At 46.9% G+C, this 25,940-nt stretch overlaps 1 protein-coding gene across 1 annotated transcript; it reads left to right on the plus strand.

Annotated features, from left to right (window-relative positions):
* Positions 1-6,348: 6,348 nt before the first annotated feature.
* On the plus strand, positions 6,349-25,439 carry nts (neurotensin; the record flags this gene model as incomplete). The annotated part of the gene is made up of 5 exons (XM_080539135.1): positions 6,349-6,409; positions 11,490-11,551; positions 22,057-22,317; positions 25,239-25,287; positions 25,330-25,439. 5 exons carry the CDS (start codon positions 6,349-6,351, stop codon positions 25,437-25,439), a joined length of 543 nt encoding a protein of 180 aa, XP_080395261.1.
* Between the last annotated feature and the right edge of the window lie 501 nt (positions 25,440-25,940).

The following is a 25,940-nucleotide window of genomic DNA, read 5'->3' on the forward strand; positions in this document are numbered from 1 at the left end:
GTAGGTTTTTTGTCTGCTCCCCCGACGACGAACAAATATGAGCGCCTCAAGGCCCTGCTTCTGGAGACATTTGAACTGTCCACTGCGGAGAGGGTGCGTCGCCTATTTGCCATGTCGGACTTGGGTGACGAGAGGCCTTCTGCGCGCATGGAGAGGATGCTAAACCTGCTCGGTACAGAAGACCCCATGATCCTCTTCACAGAGCTGTTCATGCGCACATTGCCAGCTCAAGTTAGGATGGCGCTGGCCAACACCGCCATCATGGAGCCCCGCGCCCTGGCCAGGGAGGCGGACCGGTTCGTCTTGGCCATGCCTCAACGGTCCCCCGACCTGCTCGCTCCCGCGGCCGCCCCGCCACCCGACCGTCGCAGGAGAGCGAAGGATGACGCCAGACCTTCTGGCCAGCAGGGTAACGCTGCGGGCCATTGTTTCTACCACGCCACTTTTGGCGCCAAGGCCAAACGGTGCCGCTCACCCTGCACCTTCGGACCGACGGGAAACGGCGGGGCCGGCGCTCAGTAGTGGCCCTGAGCGCTGGCGTCACCAACAGGCTGCTCTTCATACAAGACACCGCCTCTGGTCGCAGTTTCCTTTGTGACACAGGTGCCCAGTGGAGCATCATTCCGGCAGAGAGATCGGATGTGGCGAAAGAGGAGCGTGGTCCGCAGTTGGCAGGCGCGGACGGCACGCCTATCTGCTCTTATGGCACTAGGGCGGTGGACGTGTGCTTCGGAGGGCAATGCTTTTCGTGGGATTTTGTCATAGCGGCTGTCACATTTCCCCTCCTTGGTGCGGATTTTCTGTGCGCCCACAACCTGTTGGTGGACGTGGGGAACAGGCGCCTGGTCAACTCACAGACTTTCGCTTCCTTCGCCTGTACGCAGGGGGAGGCGGTCTACAGCGGGTGGTCCAATACGCTCGCCGAAAGTGACCAGTACCTTCGGCTGCTCGCCGAATTCCCCGACCTTACCAAGCCCACCTTCTCCGCGCCCACGGTGAAACACGGAGTGGAGCACCACATCGAGACCGAGGGGCCTCCCCTCCACGCCAGGGCCAGGCGCCTCAACCCGGAGAAGCTGGCCATCGCCAGGGCGGAGTTTGCGCATATGGAGCAGGTGGGCATCGTTCGGCGCTCGAGCAGCCCCTGGGCGTCTCCCCTGCACATCGTCCCTAAGTCAGACGGCGGGTGGCGCCCATGTGGGGACTACCGCCGCCTCAACGACGCGTCCAAGCCTGACCGCTACCCGGTCCCACATGTCCAGGACTTTTCAGCGAACCTGGCAGGCAAACGCTTCTTCTCCAAAGTGGACCTGGTACGGGGGTACCATCAGGTGCCGGTGCACCCCGAGGACGTCCCTAAGACGGCCGTAATCACGCCATTTGGACTCTTCGAGTTTCTGCGGATGCCGTTCGGCCTGAAGAACGCGGCGCAGACCTTCCAACGCCTCATGCACTCGGTGCTCCGGGACCTACCATTCCTCTTCGTCTACTTGGATGACATCCTCGTCGCAAGCACCACGGAGGAGGAGCACCTGTCCCACCTCCGGGCCCTTTTCACACGGCTCAGCCAACATGGGCTGATTGTCAATCCGGCGAAGTGTGAGTTCGGACGGAACACCATCGACTTTCTCGGGCACCGGGTCTCCGCAGAGGGGGTGACCCCCCTCCCCTCGAAGGTGGAAGCTGTCGCTGCTTTCCCGCGCCCCAGCACAATCAGCGAGCTCAAGGGGTTCATCGGGATGGTAACCTTCTACTATCGCTTCCTCCACCACATCGCTCACATCCTGCGGCCTCTGTACGATGCCCAGAAGGGCAAGACTCTGAAGCAGCCGGTGGACTGGACGGCGGAGCGTGTCAAAGCCTTTCAGGACACCAAGGCGGCCCTGGCCCGCGCTGCCATGTTGGCCCACCCCTCGCCCTCGGCACCCACTGCTCTCACCACGGACGCCTCTGACTTTGCTGTGGGAGCGGTGTACGAACAGTGGGTTGGGGACGCCTGGCAGCCTCTTGCATTCTTCAGCCGCCAGCTGTCTCCCAGAGAGCAAAGGTACAGCACATTCGACAGGGAGCTCCTCGGGCTGTGGCTGGCTGTCAGACACTTCCGTTTTTTACTGGAGGGCCGCGAGTTTACGGCCTACGTGGACCACAAGCCACTCACGCACGCCATGTCCAAGGTGGCGGAGCCGTGGTCCGACCGCCAACAGCGCCAGCTCGCCTACATATCCGAGTTCACCACAGACATCCAGCACGTTGCTGGGAAGTCCAACCAGGTCGCGGATTGTCTCTCCAGGGCGGTGGTTGGTGCGGTCCAACTGGGTTTGGACTACGCGCGCATGGCTGCAGACCAGGCCGCCGACCCCGCCGTCCAGGCTCTCAAGTTGTCGGACACAGGACTGCGCCTAGAAGAGGTGGTTTTCGGTGACGCAGGGGCCACGCTCCTGTGCGACGTCTCCATGGGTCAGCCACGACCGGTGGTCCCCGCCAACTGGAGGCGCCCCGCCTTCGAGGCGATACACGGCTTGTCTCACCCTGGTAGGAAACCGTCCTCACGGCTGGTGTCAGAGAAATTCGTCTGGCATGGGCTCAAGAGGGATGTGAGGGCCTGGGTAGACACGTGCATCGCCTGCCAGCGCGCCAAGGTGCATCGACACGTCAAGGCCCCCCTGGAGCAGTTCTCTGTGCCTGAGCGGAGGTTCGATCATGTAAACGTGGACCTGGTAGGGCCGCTGCCCCCCTCGCACGGATACACCTATCTCTTTACCATGGTGGACAGGACGACTCGCTGGCCGGAGGCAGTTCCGCTCTCCTCAACGACAGCCCCCGACCTGGCCCGGGCGTTCATCGCGGTGTGGGTCTCCCGCTACGGCACCCCTGCTGATCTCTCCTCTGACCGTGGCTCACAGTTTACTTCAGAGCTGTGGGCAGCGGTGGCGGAGAATCTGGGGGTCAAGCTCCACCGCACAACCGCCTATCACCCGCAGGCGAACGGGCTCTGTGAGCGTTTCCATCGATCCATGAAGGCCGCCCTTCGAGCCAGCCTCACGGACAGCGACTGGCTTGACAAGCTGCCGTGGGTCATGCTGGGGCTCAGGACAGCGCCTAAGGAGGACCTCCAGTCGTCGTCCGCTGAGCTGGTGTTTGGACAGCCGCTGCGGGTCCCCGGTGACTTCATTCCCAAGTCAACGGAGCCCTGGTCCGCCGCCGCTCAGCGCGCCTCCCTGCTGGACAGCGCCAGGACCTTCGTCCCGGTCCCGACTACGCAGCATGGTGTCCCTACTTCGAGGGTGCCCCCGGAGCTGCACTCAGCGAGGTTCGTTTTCATTCGTCATGATGGCCACAGGACTCCACTACGTCCTCCTTATGACGGGCCTTTCCGTGTCATCGAGGCCGGAGCCAAGAACTTCATGGTTGACATGGGGGGTAGGCCTGAGTGTGTGTCCGTTGATCGCCTCAAACCGGCCCACTTGGACCTTGAACTGCCCCTGGACTTGGCCCTGCCACCGCGCAGAGGCCGGCCTCCAGTCCTACCTCCCCTGCCGCGCCCTGGCCATTCCCCACTCCGACCCCGACAACCCCCCGCAGCTCGCGAGCCCCCGGTCGTCACTGCCCCCCGTCCTTCCCTGCAGGAGGACGTGATGGGCGATGTCACACCTCCTCCCGCACCTCCTGACTTTACCTACGATCGTAGGGGCCGGGCCATACGCCCTCCTCGCCGTGAGGATTTCCAATATTGAGGTGAACACTGGGGGGGCTGGTGTAGTGACTACACTATCTCCATTTTTGTCAAAGTTGAGTTTTTTTAACATAATCTGATCCATTAGGTGTTTATTAATGCCTGTGTGGTGTTATTTTTTAAAAATGTTGACATTTTTGAGTTAGTAATTCATAAAATACAAAGGTTCCATCTCACAGAACATAATGGAATGTAAAAACTTTGACGCTCAATATCTCTGAACTGCCCTAAACGGAGATAGAACCTTATAATTCTAAACGGAGATAGAACCTTCTCATTCTAAACGGAGATAGAACCTTATCATTCTAAACGGAGATAGAACCTTATCATTCTAAACGGAGATAGAACCTTATCATTCTAAACGGAGATAGAACCTTATCATTCTAAACGGAGATAGAACCTTATCATTCTAAACGGAGATAGAACCTTATCATTCTAAACTCACGAATTGTGACAGTGTGGCCAATACTGGTTTCATCTTATCAGCACTTTATTCTGGTCTGACAATGACTGTTACGTGATTACTCTGCATTGTGAGCGCTCTCTATTAACAGAATAGATGTTATTATATCTGATAAAAACAACTCTACATGTTTCGGCCGTGACGCCCATCAGATAAGCTGGTCTGACAATCGCAAACATGTGGGTCCTATATACACGTAATGTTGGCCACATCATATTCAGAGTTGGAGTAATTGTTAGTAATTGGTTGTAGAATTAAGAATCATAGACTCAACCATAATGCAACTGGATTCACCATGGCTCTCTCCATAAATGCGCACCTCGTGCTTTATTCAAGATATGATGGGGTGCACTGGCGGACTCATGGGGGGGCAGGGGGGCGACCGCCCCTCCTGGTGCTCCCACAGTTGAAAAACGTCTCGCTTAAATGCCCTTTTGAGTGGCAAAAATGCCCTTTTGAGAGGACGTCCCCTATTGGTGCCCCTCCAATGGTCTAAAGTTGACCATGTGCACTGATGGGCAGTATGTCCCATGTTGTGCAGTAGGCTTTTCGCCCCTGCCCTTCAAACAGCCTGAGTCCGCCACTGATGGGGTGCAATCAAGAAAATAGTATGGATATATAACGTTAACATTGACTAAATGCCCGGCCTCTGGGCTCGTTGTCACATGTCAATGAAACATTATTATAGAAACGGATAGACAAAGTCGTTGTTTAAATTAAGGAAAGTGATTTTAATAGTTACCGCTCTCACTGGCGAAGACCAACAAAAGATTCAACATAACCACAAACACAACAGCAATTCACCCTTCCAGGAAGGGTGATAATAATACAAAATTAAAAAATACTATACTTGTAGCACCAGGCACAATCAGCACCTGAGGAACAGGACACAAGTGTTAACAATTAAACAATCAGACCAACACCACCCAGGACAGACATGGAGACACACAGAGTGTGTGTCACACATCACAATGGGTTTCCAAAGTCCAAATTGTGAATTGTGAATGTACACACATTAATTCAATGATGTTTGGGATTATCGGTGTTTCCAAATTGTTCAAATCTGTTCTGTCATTTAGCAACAGTTATTGTTATGCTATTGCAACAGCTACCCCTTTTTTTTTCCTAATCAGCTTTCTTTTCTTTCAAAGCTAAACGTCAATAGCAGTGAAAGATTAACAAAACGAAATGGAACAAAATCAAAAAATGACCCCCCAAAAACATAGGCTACTGCTTCCAATATGTTGAGTATAGTGAGTAAAAAATAAAATAAAAAAGATAAAATAATGTTCTTTTCTCACTTTTATACCTCAAAGCCTCTTGGTCCTTTTGTCAGAACAAAAGGCTCATGAAACTATACACTTTATGATGTCTTCATACAATATAGGCGACTAGTATTTTCTTCTGGTGACAACAGTATCAGTGTTCTATGTGCTCATGTTATCTGTTGCTTGTTGTTTCTGTGTCTTCTGTTTTTCCCATATTGTCAGCGTCTTTGAGCCCTGGAAAAGTGCTATATAAATACAATGAACTATTATTATTATTATTATTATTATTATTATTAGTAGTAGTAGTATGTGTTGAGCTTCAGTAAGCTGTCTCCCTTGCCCCCTCCCTCTCCCTCAGGACCCCCCCCCCTCTCCCCATAAGAAAACCTACCTCATCAAGCTATACCCTAATCAAATCACCACCCACTTACAAAATAACAACATATCAAAGTTGTATGACGCAAAAGCTGCCTTGTTGTGGACGTCATGTGATGCTGCTAGCTGACGTTTGATGTCACGATGACAGCTCTGACTGGCTCGCTGGTGGGAGAGGGAGGAGAGGGAGGATAGGGGGATAGAGAGAGGGAGAGATGGATGGATGGAGGGGGTGGAGGGAGGGAGGGAGGGAGGCTCTTATATACTGAGGGAAGGAGAGCCCCCTGCTCCTTACTGCCTCTAAAGCCAGGAGACATTTGGAAGAGAAACACCGGTTGGACTAGGGAAAGAAGCAGAACTCCACAACTCTCTCTCCTCCCATCTCCTCTCTCCTCCTCCTCTTCTCTCTGTATCTCTCCCATAGTTGACCCCTAACCTTATGAGCTTGGGTCCTACCTACTAGGTGGATTCTTGTGGGAGTGTGGGACTTTTTTTTTTTTTTTACAAAGATGCGGGCACAGTTGGCATGTGTGTTCGTCCTGTGTTTGACGTGCGGAGGTCTATGTTCAGGTAAGGACTGCCATCCTTGTTTTTTCTCTTATGTAATAGATTTATAGATGTAATTATTATCAATTGATTGGTTAGATTCACTAACTGACTGGCTGACTGACTGACTGACTGACTGACTGACTGATGACACAAAACAGACATTAGTTTTTTTAAGCCATGGCAAACACATGCAGACAGCACTGCTTGTATATGTTTTTATATTCACTTTATGTTTATATCTGAAAGCACAGTTTTTTCCTCATTTGATTAGATTTTTATTAGGAATTTACATAGAATCATTCAAGCATCATGACACTAAGTAATGTCCAGAGGATAGCACTTGAAAGCATTATTTAAAACACTTATTTCCAAAGTGGTCCTCGATGAAAACATAAAGTGAAATAAAACAAAACAACATCACAGCATAAACAGCATAAAAACAGCATAAGCATTACACAGCAACACACATTTAAAACACACAACATGTAAACATAATTTTATAGATTTATAGATTTAATTATTATCAACTGATTGATTAGGTTCACTGACTGACTGACTGACTGACTGACTGACTGATGACACAAAACAGACGTTTGTTTCTGCCATGGCAGACACATGCAAAGACAGCACTGCTTGTATATGTTTTTATATTCACTTTATATTCTTATTCCTGTTGTAAAGCACTTTGAGCTGCATATCTTGTATGAAAGGTGCTATATAAATAAAGCTTTACTTACTTACTTACAATGTCAATGGATACATGACAGATCTGAGAATCTGGGGGCAAACATTACGTCGTACCTCTCTCCTGACATAAACGTTTATAACAGATGGATTTCATCATGTGAATTTGTCTTCTATATTCACATTGTGAATATAACATGCTATGACAACATAATACTGGATGCAACTCAGCGTATGGTGCATGCACTATATGTTGTCAGATCGTGACCTTAGAATTATAAGGTTCTATCTCCGTTTAGGGCAGTTCGGAGATATTGAGCGTCAGAGTTTTTACATCCCATTATGTTTTGTGAGATGGAACCTTTGTATTTAATTAATTACTAACTAAAACATTTAAATATTTTAAAAATAACACCACACAGGCATCAATAAACACCTAATGGATCAGATTATGTCCAATTATGACCAATTTTGACCGAAAATTGAGATAAAACCTTATAATTCTAACGTCATGAGATTATGTTAAGGTATTGCATTTAGTGACCAGAGATTTCACCATTGGTAAAAAAAAAATCTTTAAATGTAGTTTATAATTTTAGTTTATTTAGAAAGCGTCTAGGCATTCCCTTTAACATGCCTCACCTGTTAACCTGAGCTTCCAGCCTGACACTGAGGTAATGATTCAGTGGTTGACCTACTGTAGGTGTGCTGCTGGGCTGGAACTAAACTATGCACACCTTATAATCTCTTTACCTTATAATCTCTTTACCTTATAATCTCTTTACCTCATAATCTCTTTACCTCATAATCTCTCTACCTCATAATCTCTTTACTTTATAATCTCTTTACCTCATAACCTCTTTACCTCATAATCTCTTTACCTCATAATCTCTTTACCTCATAATCTCTTTACTTTATAATCTCTTTATCTCATAATCTCTTTACCTCATAATCTCTTTACCTCATAATCTCTTTACCTCATAATCTCTTTACCTCATAATCTCTTTACTTTATAATCTCTTTATCTCATAATCTCTTTACTTTATAATCTCTTTATCTCATAATCTCTTTACCTCATAATCTCTTTACCTCATAATCTCTTTACCTTATAGTCTTTTTTACCTTATAATCTCTTTACCTCATAATCTCTTTACTTTATAATCTCTTTACTTTATAATCTCTTTATTTTATAATCTCTTTACCTCATAATCTCTTTACTTTATAATCTCTTTACCTTATAATCTCTTTACCTCATAATCTCTTTACCTCATAATCTCTTTACCTTATAATCTCTTTACCTTATACTCTCTTTACCTTATAATCTCTTTATTTTATAATCTCTTTACCTCATAATCTCTTTACCTTATAATCTCTTTACCTCATAATCTCTTTACCTCATAATCTCTTTACCTCATAATCTCTTTACCTCATAATCTCTTTACCTCATAATCTCTTTACTTCATAATCTCTTTACCTTATAATCTCTTTACCTTATACTCTCTTTACCTTATAATCTCTTTACTTTATAATCTCTCTACCTTATAATCTCTTTACCTCATAATCTCTTTACCTCATAATCTCTCTACCTCATAATCTCTTTAAATACCTATAGTGTCTTTACTTTATAGTCTCTATACCTTAATCTCTTTACTGTATAGTCTCTATACCTCTCTATACCTCGCGTGATCTGCAGTTTTAATGTCATTGAGTAGACTAACGATGGTCTAGTCTGTGTTCACTGTGACTATGTTTCACTCGTGTCATTATGAGCCTAACGAGCCGTGAGCCATCTCTCAAGCACCACGATCTCTACTAATGATACCTCGATTATATAATCCCATTAAGGCTTTCTGATAGGGATATATCCTCGTTAAGTTAAGCATCTCGTTAAGCTCCTGTCGTTAATTGAAGCTGTAATGTTGATATGTTGCTGTAGGGTGGGGTCGGAGGAACAGTGTTTAAGTTTAAGATGAACTATCAAATTTAAGTGATTATGTTTTTTTTTAATCTCTCTAAATATCATCATCATCCTGTTTGGTCAGTGGTGAACTGAACTCAACTGTGACATACAGTCAGCACTGGAGTTGAGGGGGGATGAGGGGGGATGGCATCCCCCCCTGAAATAGAAACAGTCAAAATCATCCCCCTTCTAAAACTGCCATCCCCCCTTTCCATCCCCTTATGTCATTCTATCAATGAACGTGGTATTACTGCTATTTCAACATTTAGTCTTGCGCATATTGAGTAAGATACTGTGGGCGAGGGAGGGGGCACGCACACATGCAATGACATTTTTATACCAAGTCACTGACGCTGAAGTCACTGACGCTGTGGGGATGCTAAAACTGTCCCCATATGATCAAATCCACCATCCCCCCTGGTTTTCTTTTACAACTTGAATCTACCCAGAAGATTGACGATAGATGAGAGGGTTTTATCGCGCCTCTTGAAAACAACTAGCAGGGTGAATCCCACGTTGAAAGGGAGAAGTTAATTGGCCACTTCAGAGAGGCTCCAAGTGGCAGCTGATTGGATACGAGTAGTTCTACAACCGATATTCCATCATCGTGAGGAGAAGGAGCAGGAACATGGACAGACCATAGCCAGCCAGTACTCAAGTTGTAAAAGAAAATCGGGGGGGATGGTGGATTTGATCATATGGGGACAGTTTTAGCATCCTCACAGCGTCAGTGACTTCAGTGTCAGTGACTTGGTGGTAAAAATGTCATTGCATGTGTGCGTGCCCCCTCCCTCGCCCACAGTGTTTTACTCAATATGCGCGAAACTAAATGTTGAAATAGCAGTAATACCACGTTCATTGATAGAATTACATAATGGATGGAAAGGGGGGATGGCAGTTTTAGAAGGGGGATGATTTTGACTGTTTTTATTTCAGGGGGGGATGCCATCCCCTCTCATCCCCCCTCAACTCGAGTAGCCTACTGACCATAATGTGACACGTTCTAATGCTTAGGTCCTCATGTCGGGATCCGATGTAACGATCTGACTTTTCTTTCGAAGACTGTGAATACATTTCCGCGTTGTGGAAAATCAACGACACATCGCTAGTCAACTAACACAGCTTGTTTTGTGAGCCTGCTAACAATGTAAAGTAGTATTCTAGTTAACTAGGTAACAATGTAAAGTAGTGTTCTAGTTAACTAGGTAACAATGTAAAGTAGTGTTCTAGTTATGTAGGTAACAATGTAAAGTAGTGTTATAGTTAACTAGGTAGCAGTGGGGATTACTCACCCAATCCATCGGGTTGTTGCAGTATTTTGGCTTGACTAGCGAGTTTGTGTTGTGATTCTCAACAATGTTGAAACGTAGTTCTGTGTTTCAAAAGAAAAGTCTGAACGTTTTGATCGGTTGCCGACATGAGGAATGATCAGACTGTGTCACATATATCTCCTGACAAATGGGCCTGTTATGGAAAATTGCCCACTTCCATACTTTCTACACCCACAATAGGCGTATTGCATCTACTTGCATCATCTCATCTGGCATTGAAAAATGATTGAATTGTTTTAAGGCTCTGGGCACATGAACGAAGTAATGTTGTGAAAAATTCACATTTCTCACCTTATGGGACACATTTGTCCTCAGAATAATATATATATTTTTTATCAATGTACCTTATTTAATATGGAATTGAGAATTCAAAAAACAATATGATACTCTTGGTCTCCTAACCACCCGTAAATTCAACCTCAAGTCAGGGGGGGGGGGGGGCGTGATTTTCGTGTCGCAGCCCCTGACCTCTGGAACAACATCCCCATGTCCATCAGATCTGCCCCCTCCATCCAGTCCTTTAAATCTAACCTCCAAACCCACCTGTATTCCTTAGCGTTCCCTGACTCCGTCTGACTCCTGCCTTGTCTGTTGTGACGTGTTGTTCTGTTCCTCTGTTGTTTCTGTCGGTTGTTTATTTTCTGTTTATTGACACTTTAGGACTAGTACTGCTACTGTAAGCAGCACTGGAGTTGAGGGGGGATGAGGGGGGATGAGAGGGGATGGCATCCCCCCCCCTGAAATAAAAACAGTAAAAATCATCCCCCTTCTAAAACTGCCATCCCCCCTTTTCCATCCCTTATGTCATTCTATCAATGAACGTGGTATTACTGCTATTTCAACATTTACTTTAGAGCATATTGAGTAAAACACTGTGGGCGAGGGGGGGGGGGGCACGCACACATGCAATGACATTTTTATACCAAGTCACTGACACTGAAGACACTGATGCTGTGGGGATGCTAAAACTGTCCCCATATGATAAAATCCACCATCCCCCCTGGTTTTCTTTTACAACTTGAGTACTGGCTGTAAGGCACTTTGGTGTCATGTTCAAATGTGCTATATACATACATTTGATTGATTTATTGATTGATTGTTGTGTGTGTGTGTGTGTGTGTGTCAGATGTTGACCAGGAGCAGCGGGCGTTAGAAGAGGAGCTACTGAGCAGTCTCTTCACTTCAAAGGTAGGCCTGCCTGCCTGCCGCTGTGTGTCTCTGTGCAGCTGTCACATCTGAGGTCTGGGTGCTGAGTACAAACCCCCCAGACAGCCTCCCTCCTCCGCCCGCCCCCGTGTGACGCAGGCGCCCTTTCATGGAGGCTGGATATAGACCCGTCCTTTGACTTTGGAATTGTCACCCTTCAGTAGCTCTGAGTTTGAATTGAGACGCGTCTAGTCATAGGTGAGAGACACCACCCAGGTCTGAGAGAGCTGGATACGTATCAGTTTGAGTTGAAAAGAAATACCCCTGTGAGTGAAGAAAAGTGTTTTATCTTTGCACTCGATAACATTTCAGGACCCTCCTTTCATGACTTGTCCTAGATACAGTATGTGCGTTCTACCACCCCAGTATCCTTACATGTTCTAAATCACATCAGGATAAGCTAGTATGAAGCTATTTTGCAGTTTTTCTGTGTAGGAAGCAGGCTAGTTTACAAGACGGCCAACTAGTGGTCGTTGTGTAGCTGAGAGACACCACACAGTCTGAGGGAACAGGTTACGTGTCATTTTGTGTTGAGAGTAAATGCCTGAAGAAGGTCTATGACCGACAGCTCGCAGTAAACGACATTCTTTTGCACAGTGTTGAGTGAGTGTGTGGTTGCTGTTATTCTGCACTCTACTGATACTCTTCAGTTCAGCACTTCAGCTAAGTCTGATCACGGATGAGCGGTGGTACTTTCACTATTTTTAGTTGAAAATAAAGAAAAGGGATGTTCCACTTCTTTAAAAAAATAAAATTATCTATCTCTATATATATATACATCCAGGTTTGGCCCTGACCTTTGGAGTTACATACAGTAGTTGTTGCTTCCTTAGACACTGAGTATTTTTTTTTCTTCTTCTGAAATGTCACTTATTTTCGGAATTAATTTTAATTTCAGGACCCTCCGTTCATGACTTTTCCTAGATATGTGTGTTCTACCACCCAGTATCCTTACATTTTCTAAATCACATCAGGATAAGCTAGTATGAAGCTATTTTGCTGTTTTTCTGTGTAGGATGCAGGCTAATTTACAAGCGGCCAACTAGTGGTCGTTGTGTGTAAATAGCAGCTTGTGCTTTGTAAAAGAGGGCTTTGCGGCTGTAATTTTCTTTTATTATACCTTATTATTTGGGGTAACTTTGTTAGGAGCTGCGTTAGGGTTCCTTCCATGGAGACTTATTGTTGTAAGTGTTGCTGGCTGTGTCTGGTGCCTCTGTAATATGGTGATTGAGCCTAGCGTGTTATGAGGTTGTTTATAAGGGGTCTGCTGTCGGCATTACAATGCAGGAGGGGTCTGTGCTTTGCCAGTTGCAGATTCAAGACTGACTTAATCAGCCTGTGAGTAAAAAGAAATGTTATATCTTTGCACTCGATCAAATTTCAGAACCCTCCTTTCATGACTTTTCCTATGTGCGTTCTACCACCCAGTATCCTTACATTTTCTAAATCACATCAGGATAAGCTGGTATGAAGCTATTTAGCAGTTTTTCTGTGTAGGAAGCAGGCTAATTTACAAGCGGCCAAACTAGTGGTCGTTGTGTGTAAGTAGCAGCTTGAGCATTGTAAAGAGGGGGTCATTTAGTAGGTACAAAAAGGCACGGCTGTTCTAGTAACCAAAGTAATTGTAAGCAGATTGATGAGCAGATGTAGCTATAACATCAGCTGTAAAGGCAGGTTGTTGATATCCCACCTACATGCATCTGTAGTTAATTTCACAATAACTCTTCAACACTCCCTCATATGAGATACACCCCCCCCCCCCTTCCACAGTCACAACCACACACAGTCCGTCCGTCCCCCCACACACACACACACACATACACAAACACGGACCCACACCCACACACACACACACACCCACACACATCTGAATTGAGATTCACAAGGCTAACGTTATTGCTTTTATCAGCATTCATCATGTAAGAGACACCAACAGACAGGCAAAGAGGGAATTAAGGAGATTAAATTGGAACTACTGGAGGATGACTGATTACCTAAGGTAACGTGAGTCAGATGGTCCTGACAGCGTCATAGTGTGGAGAGAGCCTCCACTCTCTCCTCTCTCTCCTCTCTCTCTCCTCTCTCTCCTCTCCTTTCTCCTCTCTCCACTCTCCCCTCTCCCCTCTCTCTCCTCTCTCTCCTCTCCTCTCTCCTCTCTCTCTCCTCTCTCTCCTCTCTCTCCACTCTCTCCACTCTCTCCTCTCTCTCCTCTCTCTCCTCTCTCCACTCTCTCCTCTCTCTCCTCTCTCCTCTCTCTCCTCTCTCTCCTCTCTCCTCTCCCTCCTCTCTCTTCTCTCTCTCCTCTCTCTCCTCTCTCTCCTCTATCTCCTCTCCCTCCTCTCTCTTCTCCTCTCTCTCCTCTCTCCTCTCTCTCCTCTCTCCTCTCTCTCCTCTCCCCTCTCTCTCCTCTCTCCACTCTCTCCTCCCTCCTCTCCCCTCTCCTCTCTCCTCTCTCTCCTCTCTCCTCTCTCTCCTCTCTCCTCTCTCTCCACTCTCTCTCCCTCTCCTCTCCCCTCTCCCCTCTCTCTCCTCTCTCTCCTCTCCTCTCTCCTCTCTCCTCTCTCTCTCTCCTCTCTCCTCTCTCTCCTCTCTCTCCTCTCTCTCCTCTCCTCTCTCCTCTCTCTCTCTCCCTCTCCTCTCTCTCCTCTCTCCTCTCCTCTCCTCTCTCTCCTCTCTCCTCTCTCTCCTCTCCTCTCTCTCCTCTCTCCTCTCTCCTCTCTCTCCACTCTCTCCACTCTCTCCCCTCTCCTCTCTCCTCTCTCCTCTCTCTCCACTCTCTCCTCTCTCTCTCTCTCCTCTCTCCTCTCTCTCCTCTCTCCTCTCTCTCCTCTCTCTCCTCTCTCCCCTCTCTCCACTCTCTCCTCTCCTCTCTCCTTTCTCTCCTCTCTCCTCTCTCTCCTCTCTCTCCACTCTCTCTCCTCTCCCTCCTCTCTCCTCTCTCTCTCTCCTCTCTCTCCACTCTCTCCACTCTCTCTCCCTCCTCTCTCCCCTCTCCTCTCTCTCCTCTCTCTCCACTCCCCTCTCTCCACTCCCCTCTCTCCTCTCTCTCCTCTCTCTCCTCTCGCCCCTCTCCTCTCTCTCCTCTCCCCTCTCCCCTCTCTCTCCTCTCTCCCCTCTCTCTCCTCTCTCTCCTCTCTCCTCTCTCTCCTCTCTCCACTCTCTCCACTCTCTCCACTCTCTCCACTCTCTCCTCTCTCTCCTCTCTCTCCTCTCTCCACTCTCTCCACTCTCTCCACTCTCTCCTCTCTCCTCTCTCTCCTCTCTCCTCTCTCTCCTCTCTCCTCTCTCCTCTCTCTCCTCTCTCCTCTCTCCTCTCTCCTCTCTCTCCTCTCTCCACTCTCTCCACTCTCTCCTCTCTCTCCTCTCTCCTCTCTCTCCTCTCTCTCCTCTCTCCTCTCTTCTCTCTCTCCTCTCTCCTCTCTCTCCTCTCTCCACTCTCTCCACTCTCTCCACTCTCTCTACTCTCTCCTCTCTCTCCTCTCTCCTCTCTCTCCTCTCTCTCCTCTCTCTCCTCTCTCTCCTCTCTCCTCTCTCTCTCTCTCCTCTCTCCTCTCTCTCCTCTCTCCTCTCTCCTCTCTCCTCTCTCTCCTCTCTCCACTCTCTCCACTCTCTCCACTCTCTCCTCTCTCTCCTCTCTCTCCTCTCTCTCTCCTCTCTCCTCTCTTCTCTCTCTCCTCTCTCCTCTCTCTCCTCTCTCCACTCTCTCCACTCTCTCCACTCTCTCCACTCTCTCTACTCTCTCCTCTCTCTCCTCTCTCCTCTCTCTCCTCTCTCTCCTCTCTCCTCTCTCCTCTCTCTCTCTCTTCTCTCTCCCCTCTCTCTCTCCTCTCTCTCTCCTCTCTCCTCTCTCTGTCTGATAAATGACTAAAAGACGAGGGGGACAGAGCAAGACATGACAAATCACTGCAGTGATCTACGGCTTACGATGTTTCAAGGGGTTCCTCAGGGGGGTAGTTGTAATAATAAGTCACCAGATGACTGATGGAGTGTTCTAGAAAGGGAGTTGTCGGTGTCGTAGACACTTGTGGCGTTTGCCGTTCTTCTTCTCTCTCCCGTTAAGTGATTAAACACATTTTTTTTTTACACACAGGGTATTTCAGAGAAGCAGTTTGCAAAACATCTGTTGAAGTCGATTAACTCCCTCTTACCGTTTTGTAATGGTTGTAGGATAATGGTTAACATGGTGATTGACACAGATTTGATTGGACCACAAAGAACCTAGCCCTCAGAAATGATTGGTTGCTGTGAAACAACAGTTTGTCATCCCAATATCTCTATCCTGTGGGAATGATATAGTGGTTGTATAACCGATTCATATGTACAGTAATTATGTCCACACATTGCACTGAAAATAAAAGTCAGATGATAGAGGAATTTCAATTTCAGTTTATTTAAGAAGGGACTATACATATTAATTAACAACAAGTGTAAATATGCCAGATCTTAGATCAGCGGTCTCGGTCGAGGCTTTTAAAAAACAGCTAAAGACTGTCCTGTATAGACAGGCTTTTGGCTAACCCCCAAAACCTGTCTTTCTGTGTCCTGTTGATATTGTTGCACACTCTGTTACTTGCTCTTATTTTCACTTGTTTGCCTATTTTAACCTGCTATGACTTTTGCTCTTTTATATGTTCTTATATATGTAAAGCACTTTGTGACCCCTGGTCTGGGATAGGTGCTATAGAAATACATTTTACCTACTTACTTACTTACTTACTTACTTCTAAAAACAGGATGGGGAGTAAAGTGATCTGAATAAACCAGCAGTAATTAGATTATGCATTAGAAATATTAGTTAGATAAGTATAGGGGGTAAACTGGGATAAACTTTAGACGGTTTTAAAAAAGTGGGGCTTTGGGATGTTAGGATGTGTTGTGATGTTTGTCAAGGTGTGAGGTGTTGTGATGTATGTCAAGTTGTGATGTGTTGTGATGTATGTCAAGTTGTGATGTGTTGTGATGTATGTCAAGCTGTGATGTGTGGTGATGTATGTCAAGCTGTGATGCGTTGTGATGTATGTCAAGCTGTGATGTGTGGTGATGTATGTCAAGCTGTGATGTGTGGTGATGTATGTCAAGTTGTGATGTGTTGTGATGTATGTCAAGCTGTGATGCGTTGTGATGTATGTCAAGTTGAGATGTGTTGTGATGTTTGTCAAGCTGTGATGTATTGTGATGTTTGTAATGGGTGCGTATAAATGTTGTGGTGTATTTAGGTTAGGATGTGGTGTGTATAATGTTTTGTGTAAAAAGAAAATGGAAAATAAAATCTTACAAAAAAAATAAACCAGCAGTGGCTGATCTAGTGGCTGTCCAAGCCAGCGCCTCACAGGAAAGCCAATGTGGTGGCACGAGATGCAGACAAGGCTCTTTTAAATAGCAGTCTCTCAATCAGGGGGTGCTTAGTGCTAATGATTAACTGACGCCAGTAGAACAGCTCGCTAACGGCGACTAAATTAAAAGATAATGCGAGGTGACCTTTCCCAGCACAATTAAAAGTGTTCTCCACACCGCCCCTGGGTCTGTTAAGAGTTCATCTGCAGCTAAACTAAGAGCTGATCAACATTTCTTGGGGAGAGAGTATTTTTAAAAGGTCAATGTTAAAGTTAAGTAACTCCCCAATGGCAGACATTGCGCCATAACTGTCTTCCGGTGAATTCTTCTTGGTCTGAATGAAACACACACACTGTGACATTTCCAAGTGTCTTTGAGTGTCTAGAAAAGCGCTATATAAGTCTAATGTATTATTATTATTATTATTATTATTATTATTATTTCCCCCTCCTGGGGTCTAACAGAGCCCATAGTGATTCAAACAACTCCTCTCTCTCTCTCCCTCTCAAACAACTCCTCTCTCTCTCTCCCTCTCTCTCTCTCTCTCTCTCTCTCTCTCTCTCTCTCTCTCTCTCTCTCCCTCTATCCCTCTCTCTCTCCCTCTCTCTCTCCCCCCCCCTCTCTCTCTCTCTCTCTCTCTCTCTCCCCCTCTCTCTCGCTCTCTCTCTCTCTCTCCCTGTCTCTCTCTCTGTCCCCCCCCCTCTCTCTCTCCCCCTCTTCCTCCCTCTCTCTCTCTCTCACTCTCTCCCTCTCTCTCAATAAAGACAGAGCAGGAAATAAGTAATTTGCCTTCCATAAAAGGAAAGCTGATAAAGTGAGATAGGGGTTATGGTGATTTAAGGTAGACCAATTTTATGTTCCCTATATTACTCTATTCATCATTCCTCAGCCCACGCACAGGGTTCCCCCGGGACTTCTGCAGGGGCCTCACACCACCACACCACACCGCACAGTCAAACTCAATTATAACACAACAGGCTACCGCTAAGATGAAGTTAGATCTGACTGACTGATCCCTAGCTCAGTAATCATCCATAACGTTTAACACTAGAACAGCCGTGCCTTTTTTACCTACTAAAAGAGGCGCCACTTTACAATGCTAAGCTGCTATTTACACACAACGACCACTAGTTGGCTGCTTGTAAATTAGCCTGCTTCCTACACAGAAAGGCAAGATAGCTTTATACTAGCTTATCCTGATGTGATTTTGAAAATGTAAGGATACTGGGTGGTATAACGCACATATCTAGGAAACGTCATGAAAGGAGGGTCCTGAAATGTTATCGAGTGCAAAGATATAAAATGTTTCTTTACTCACAGAAAATGTGACAGGTTCTAATGCTTTGGTCCTCATGTCGGGATCTGATGTAATGATCTGACTTTTCTTTCGAAAAATGTGAATACATTTCCGCGTTGTTGAAAATCAATGACACATCGCTAGGCAAGTAACACAGCTTGTTTTGTGAGCCTGCTAACAATGTAAAGTAGTGTTCTAGTTAACTAGGTAACAGTGGGGATTACTCACCCAATCCATTGCGTTGTTGCAGTGTTTTGGCTTGACTAGCGAGTTTGTGTTGTGATTCTCAACAACGTTGAAACTTAGTTCCGTGTTTCAAAAGAAAAGTCAGAGCATTTTGATTGGCTGCCGACATGCGGACCAAAAGACTAGAACGTGTCACAAATGTTGCCCGCCTTTACTACTATATCTTAATTACACAAGCTTTACAATTATGCTACAACCCCTTCCAACCTTACCTTACCGTTACATTTCCACTTCTAGTCAAAAAGTAAAACTTTATTGATTTTATTTATTGATTTGAGCGAATCTCCTCATAACCCCTCAAAGTTTAAGTAAACAAGATCAAAGTGGTCATGTACAGCAGTTATTTTTAGTACAAATTGGTACGCTATCAGACATAGCATCACACAAGTCTCACGTTCATAACCTGCACTTCAAATAAATGATTAACATATTCATATTGCCACATGATTAGAAATGTATGTATCGCCATATATTGTACTTTCCTTTATTGTATGATCAAACATGCATTATACAGTATATGTGTATATGTTAATATGTGTCCCCCAACACAGATCAAATATACAGTATCTAATATGTTAATATCTCTACTCTGTCTACTGGCTCCCCATCAAAGAATGTATCAAATTCAAAGTACTCCTCCTCACATACAAAGCCCTCCATAGCCTGGCCCCCCCTTACCTGACTGACCTCCTTCTCCTCCCCCATCGCCCTACCCCGTACCCTCCGATCCTTATTCATTGTTCCCCTCACTGTCCCACCCTCCAAACTCAAAGGCTTCGGAGACCGTGCTTTTTCACGAGCTGCACCCCGCCTCTGGAAGACTCACCCTCACTCTCCACTTTTAAATCCCACCTCAAAACCTACCTGTTCTCCCACGCATACAACCTTCTCTACCCCTAACCATCTCCCCTAACCCTGCCACCCCCCCCTCCCCCCCTGGACATGCATACAACCTCCCCTACCCCTAACCATCTCCCCTAACCCTGCCACCCCCCCTGGACATGCATACAACCTTCTCTACCCCTAACCATCTCCCCTAACCCTGCCACCCCCCCTGGACATGCATACAACCTCCCCTACCCCTAACCATCTCCCCTAACCCTGCCACCCCCCTCCCCCCCTGGACATGCATACAACCTCCCCTACGCCTAACCATCTCCCCTAACCCTGCCACCCCCCTCCCCCCCTGGACATGCATACAACCTCCCCTACCCCTAACCATCTCCCCTAACCCTGCCACCCCCCCCCCCCCTGGACATGCATACAACCTCCCCTACCCCTAACCATCTCCCCTAACCCTGCCACCCCCCTCCCCCCCTGGACATGCATACAACCTCCCCTACCCCTAACCATCTCCCCTAACCCTGCCACCCCCCCTGGACATGCATACAACCTCCCCTACCCCTAACCATCTCCCCTAACCCTGCCACCCCCCCCTTCCCCCCCTGGACATGCATACAACCTCCCCTACCCCTAACCATCTCCCCTAACCCTGCCACCCCCCCTCCCTCCCCCTCTGGACATGCATACAACCTCCCCTACCCCTAACCATCTCCCCTAACCCTGCCACCCCCCTCCCCCCCTCTGGACATGCATACAACCTCCCCTACCCCTAAACATCTCCCCTAACCCTGCCACCCCCCTCCCCCCCTGGACATGCATACAACCTCCCCTACCCCTAACCATCTCCCCTAACCCTGCCACCCCCCCCCCCCCCCCCCCCCCCCGGACATTGCTGTGTTGTTCCCTGTGCCTGTTGGTTAACTCTGTGTTCTATGTGTCCATCTACTGCTTGTTGTTTCTGTGTTTTCTGTTTTTCCCTTTGAGCCCCGGAAAAGCGCTATATAAATACAAAGAATTATTATTAGTAGTAGAAGTATCTGTATATGTTAATATGTGTCCCCCCCAACACAGATCAAACATGCATTATACATGTATTTGTAGAATATACCTCCTCACCATGGGGGATCAGGCATTCTGCTCGGCTGTTCCCAGGCTGTGGAATGCTCTCCCTGACCACCTAACTCTCTCCTCCTCTCCTTTCCTCTCCCCTCCTCTCCCTGACCACCTAACTCTCCTCTCCTTTCCTCTCTCCTCTCCCTGACCACCTAACTCTCCTCTCCTCTCCTTTCCTCTCTCCTCTCCCTGACCACCTAACTCTCCTCTCCTTTCCACTCTCCTCTCTCTGACCACCTATTTCTCCTCTCCTCTCCCCTCCTCTCCTTTCCTCTCTCCTCTCTCCTCTCCCTGACCACCTAACTCTCCTCTCCTCTCCTCTCTCCTCTCTCTGACCACCTAACTCTCCTCTCCTTTCCTCTCTCCTCTCTCCTCTCTCCTTTCCTCTCTCCTCTCTCCTTTCCTCTCTCCTCTCTCCTTTCCTCTCTCCTCTCTCCTTTCCTCTCTCCTCTCTCCTCTCTCCCTGACCACCTAACTCTCCTCTCCTCTCCTCTCCTCTCCTCTCCTTTCCTCTCTCCTCTCTCCTCTCCCTGACCACCTAACTCTCCTCTCCTTTCCTCTCTCCTCTCTCCTCTCTCCCTGACCACCTAACTCTCCTCTCCTTTCCTCTCTCCTCTCTCTGACCACCTAACTCTCCTCTCTCCTCTCTCCTCTCCTCTCCTCTCCTCTCCTCTCCTCTCCTTTCCTCTCTCCTCTCCCTGACCACCTAACTCTCCTCTCTCTGACCACTTAACTCTCCTCTCCTCTCCCCTTCTCTCCTTTCCTCTCTCCTCTCCCTGACCACCTAACTCTCCTCTCCTCTACCCTCCTCTCCTTTCCTCTCTCCTCCTCTCCTTTCCTCTCTCCCCTCCCTGACCACCTAAGGGCACCACAGTCTGTGGATGCTTTTAAACGAGGCCTTAAAACCTACCTTTTTAATAGAGCCTTTTATTAGCCTTTTTTAATTACATTTTATTGTTTTATTATTTTTCTTTTTATTCTTGTTTTTAATCTGTTGCACTTTGAGATTTCCTTATGTGAAGTGCATTACAAATAAAATGTATTATTATTATTATTATTATTATTATTATACAACAAGATCAAACATGCATTATACAGTATCTGTATGTTAACACTAGAACAGCCGTGCCTTTTTACCTACTAAAAGAGCCGCCTCGGGGGTCAAAATGCTAAGCTGCTATTTACACACAACGACCACTAGTTGGCCAGCCTTGTAAATTAACCTGCCCCCTACACAGAAAAACTGCAAAATATCTTGTTTGGATACTGTAAGGATACTGGGTGGTAGAAGGCACATATCTAGGACAAGTCATGAAAGGAGGGTCCTGAAATGTGATCGAGTGCAAAGATATAACACTTATTTTACTCACAGCGGTGAAAAATATTGGCACATTTCTTTGGGCCTCTACCCACACATTTAGCTGTGTTGCTCCTTCCACGAACGCACGATCCTTACAAGTTGTACCTCGTTGTAAAGGTGACTAATCAGGCTTTCCAACCATATAAAACAATTGGTATTATTAAAGGGGAGGAATAATCGACTGAAATAAGGGATTCCAAACTTTTTTTTCTTGAGGAGTTTAGATCAAACATGCTACATTCTACAGTATCTGTGTGTTAATATGTCTCTCTCTCTCTCTCTCCCCCACCACAGATCAAACAGACCCAGCAGAGGAGCCGCCCCCCCTGGCAGAGCGTGTCGCTGCTGAGGGTGTGCAGGATGGTGGGGGGGGGCCTGGGGCTGGGGGGGCTCGGGGCCCTTGGGGGGCTGGGGGGCCTGGGGAGGACCTGGCAGGAGGCCTGGAGCAGCGGGGAGGGGGGGCTCAGGGAGCGGCTGGCCCCCCTGCTGGGACCCCTGGAGGAGCTCTACGACCTGCAGCACCTCTGCAGGGTCCTGCAGCCACGCCAGGAGAGGGTACGAGGGGGGGGGGGGGAGGTACACTCTTCAAACAAACGCTAGTAATAATAATAACAGAATGAAACCCACACACTGACATTTCCAAGTGTCTTGAGTGTCTAGAAAAGCGCTATATAAGTCTAATGTATTATGATTATTGTTATTATTATTATTATTATTTCCCCCTCCTTGGGTCTAACAGAGCCCATAGTGATTCAAACAACTCTTCTCTCTCTCTCTCCCCCCCTCTCTCTCCAGCTCTCCCTCCCTCTACCTCTCTCTCTCTCTCTCTCCCCCCCCCTCTCTCTCCCCCTCTCCCTCCCTCTACCTCTCTCTCTCTCTCCCCCCTCTCTCTCCCCCTCTCCCTCTCTCTCTCTCCCCCTCTCCCTCCCTCTACCTCTCTCTCTCTCTCTCTCCCTCTCTCTCAATAAAGACAGAGCAGGAAATAAACAAGTATATTATATAGCGCCTTTCATAAAACCCAAGGACGCTTCACAATTCTAAAGGAAATGGTCAGACAGACAAAACAGAAAACAAACAAAACAAAACAGAAACAGTGACTAGGGGCCATAGTCCTGGGGCCTATTCCACGTACCGTGATTAAATCTGATCCAGGTTTAACACAGATCCAGATGCTAATTTCAGCTTGCATTCGGTTCCATCAATGTGGCTCAAATATTTCGCAAATAACGTGGCTCAAACCTGGTAGTGAGCAGGTTTAGAGGTTGGTTTAGGTCAGCGATTCCCAACCTATGGGCCGCGGCCCTCTGGTGGTCCGCAAGGGTACTGCAAGTGGGCCGCCAAATCATGGGCCAACATTATTATTTTTTCATTTAAAAAATCATGGTAGCCTACTGTATTTTTTTCTTTAAAAACCTTAAAGAAATGCATCATCAGTGTGCTACTACTAGGCCTACTGCACTGTATGTATGATGAGTGTATGATGATGCATATGAAATATCCAATAAGAATGAGAGAATAATGATGAGACACCCCAAAAAATGTACATGTGCGTAAAATGCCTGTGTGTGTGGGCCGCGAATACTTAAGAGATGTTTGAGTGGGCCTTGAGTCCAAAAAGGTTGGGAACCGCTGGTTTAGGTAATACGTGAGTCAAAAATGTCTCACTGGCGGTAGCTACATCCCGCTAGTCATGACCCCTCACGGCTGTTCTAGTATTAATGGTGAGAGTTCTACCTAGACCCCTCTGCTGTTTTCTCATGTATTTCATATGATAACTGTGGTTGTGTGTTGAGATAATACAACAGAAAATACAGAATTTCACAATTGTGGGTAATTGTGAGTTTCTCAGGTTTGTGGTGCATTATCTCATTGACTGCTGTCCCTGTGACTGCATCACGTCTGCACTCACGCTCAATTATGTCTTGTCGGTTTGGTATATTTTGATATACAACCCTCCAGTAATGGACGTTTTCCAGGAAAATACCCACGTTTCGACTGTAACATTAAGACGTTTTTACAGCGTGAGACCATATCTACAAAAAATATATTACATAATATATATATATATATATATTATTCCGATGAAAAGGGTTCTATGACCGAGTCCTCCTGTCGGGCTGTGGCGGTTCCATGGTGGTTCACACTCATTTGAGAATTTTAAAATGTTTATTTCCATATAAATATACTTTACCCAACAGCAGGAGGATATGGATGCATTATGCGCAGTTATTAGGATACACACACACACATGCACACACACACCCACTCAAGACCACCCACCAGCGCATCCATGCGCTAAACATAACTCATAAAACATCTCTCCTCCTCCTCTCTCCCTCCTCCCTCTTCCTCCTCCTCTCTCCTCCTCCTCCTCCCTCCCCTCCTCCTCTCTCCTCCCTCCTTCTTCCTCCTTCCTCCTCCTCCTCCACCTCCTCCCGCTCCCTCCTCCCCCCCTCCTCTCTCCTCCCTCTCCTTCCTCCTCCTCCCTCTCTCCTTCCTCCTCCTTCCCCCTCTCCCTCCTCCTCCTCCCTCCTCTCTCCTCCTCCCTCCTCCTCCTCCTCTTCCTCTTCCTCTTCCCTACTCCTCCTCCCTCCTCCTCCCCCTCTTCCTCCTCCTCCCCCCCCTCTTCCTCTCCCTCTCCCTCCTCCTCCTCCTCCTCATTCCTCCTCCTCCTCCTCCTCCCCCCCCTCTTCCTCCTCACGTCTTCTCTAACAGCCCCTCCGTCATGTGGATGTGTACCCTGTCAGCTCATCACACAGCAGACCTGAGGGTTCTCCAGGCTGGGTAGATTCACACCGCTGCTTCTCTGCGCATGAGGAGAGCTGACTGAAGCACTTGTTAAATCACGGCTCCATCGGTAGAACCAAGCCCATTATCTCTAGACACGCCACGGCGACTGGCCTTTTCTCCCAGCGTCTTTTTCTCAGCAGAAAAGAGTCACGAGCCACTTAGTCTAGATAGAAACAGGGGGTCCACCTGCACCCTCCCCCCCCGCGCATGTTTTTTCTTGATTCTTGAAGTGTCTATTTTAAGATTCTGCCAGGAACCAGGCTGAAATAATGTCCCAAAGGCTTCATGTTTAACACTTGATTGCACCTATCCCAAACCTGAAATAGAAATACAAGAAATAGAAAATAGCATCACTTTTGTGCAGTTCTGCAGAACATGCAGAGACACATGATCACATGTTTCCATACAACTCTGACCCAAGAGATTCAATAACACGGGTTTTGTTAACATTCAAAAACATGATTCTATTTTTTTTCCATTTTTGGACGAAAACCAGTCGAAGTAGAAAATCTGAATATCACCTAACATGCACGTGTATTTTTTCATTTCATTCATTAATTAGATAAATAGATGTAAAATTTAAAGTGTGTTGGCCGACGTACCTATTCCTGACTGAATTCCTACAAAAACTACAACTCCCCTGGACCCCTGTTTCCATCTAGACTAACTGTTTTTTGTTCCTCCAGCTTCTTCACGACTCCAGAGAGCCCTCAGACCCGGGGAGAGAGAGGAGCAGCCAGACCCTGAGAGAGAGGAGCAGCCAGAGCCTGAGAGAGAGGAGCAGCCAGAACCTGCTGAAGAGGAAATCACCGTACATCCTGAAGAGGCAGACCAAGTCCAGCAAGTCTCGGAGGCCGTACATCCTGAAACGAAACACATTCTACTGACCACTGTCGGGGAGAGGGAGTAAAGACATTATACATTTTGTGAATAAGTGATTGTGCTTCTCTTGTCTTTAGCGTTGTTGTTGTTGTTGTTGTTGCTGCTTCAGTTTGTAGTTTTACCAATATAGATCAATCAATATCAATATCCTGTGTCCATTACTGGGTTTACTCCGTCGTCAAAACAATGGAGAATTATGTAAATAAAAAAAAGCATATTATCGCAGCGAGCAAAAAATGTGTATCTTCGAGAGAGTTTATATTTATTACATCTGTTCGATGCATTCAATACATTTATTTTCTTCTTCGGATGTGATTAAACGATACATATTCCAAAACCACTGGGACATGACAGTCTTTTTTTTTTATTCTCAAGCTAAATGGTAAACGGACTGCACTTACATAGCGCATTTTTTGCTGCTCCAAAGCTGCTCCAAAGAGCTTTACAACGGCCTCTCATTCACCCATTCACTCACACACCAATGGCGGCCAAGCTGCCATGCAAGT

This window comes from Nansenia antarctica (genome assembly GCF_963989245.1).
Source record: "Nansenia antarctica genome assembly, chromosome: 9".
NCBI classification, from domain to species: Eukaryota; Metazoa; Chordata; class Actinopteri; order Argentiniformes; family Microstomatidae; genus Nansenia; species Nansenia antarctica.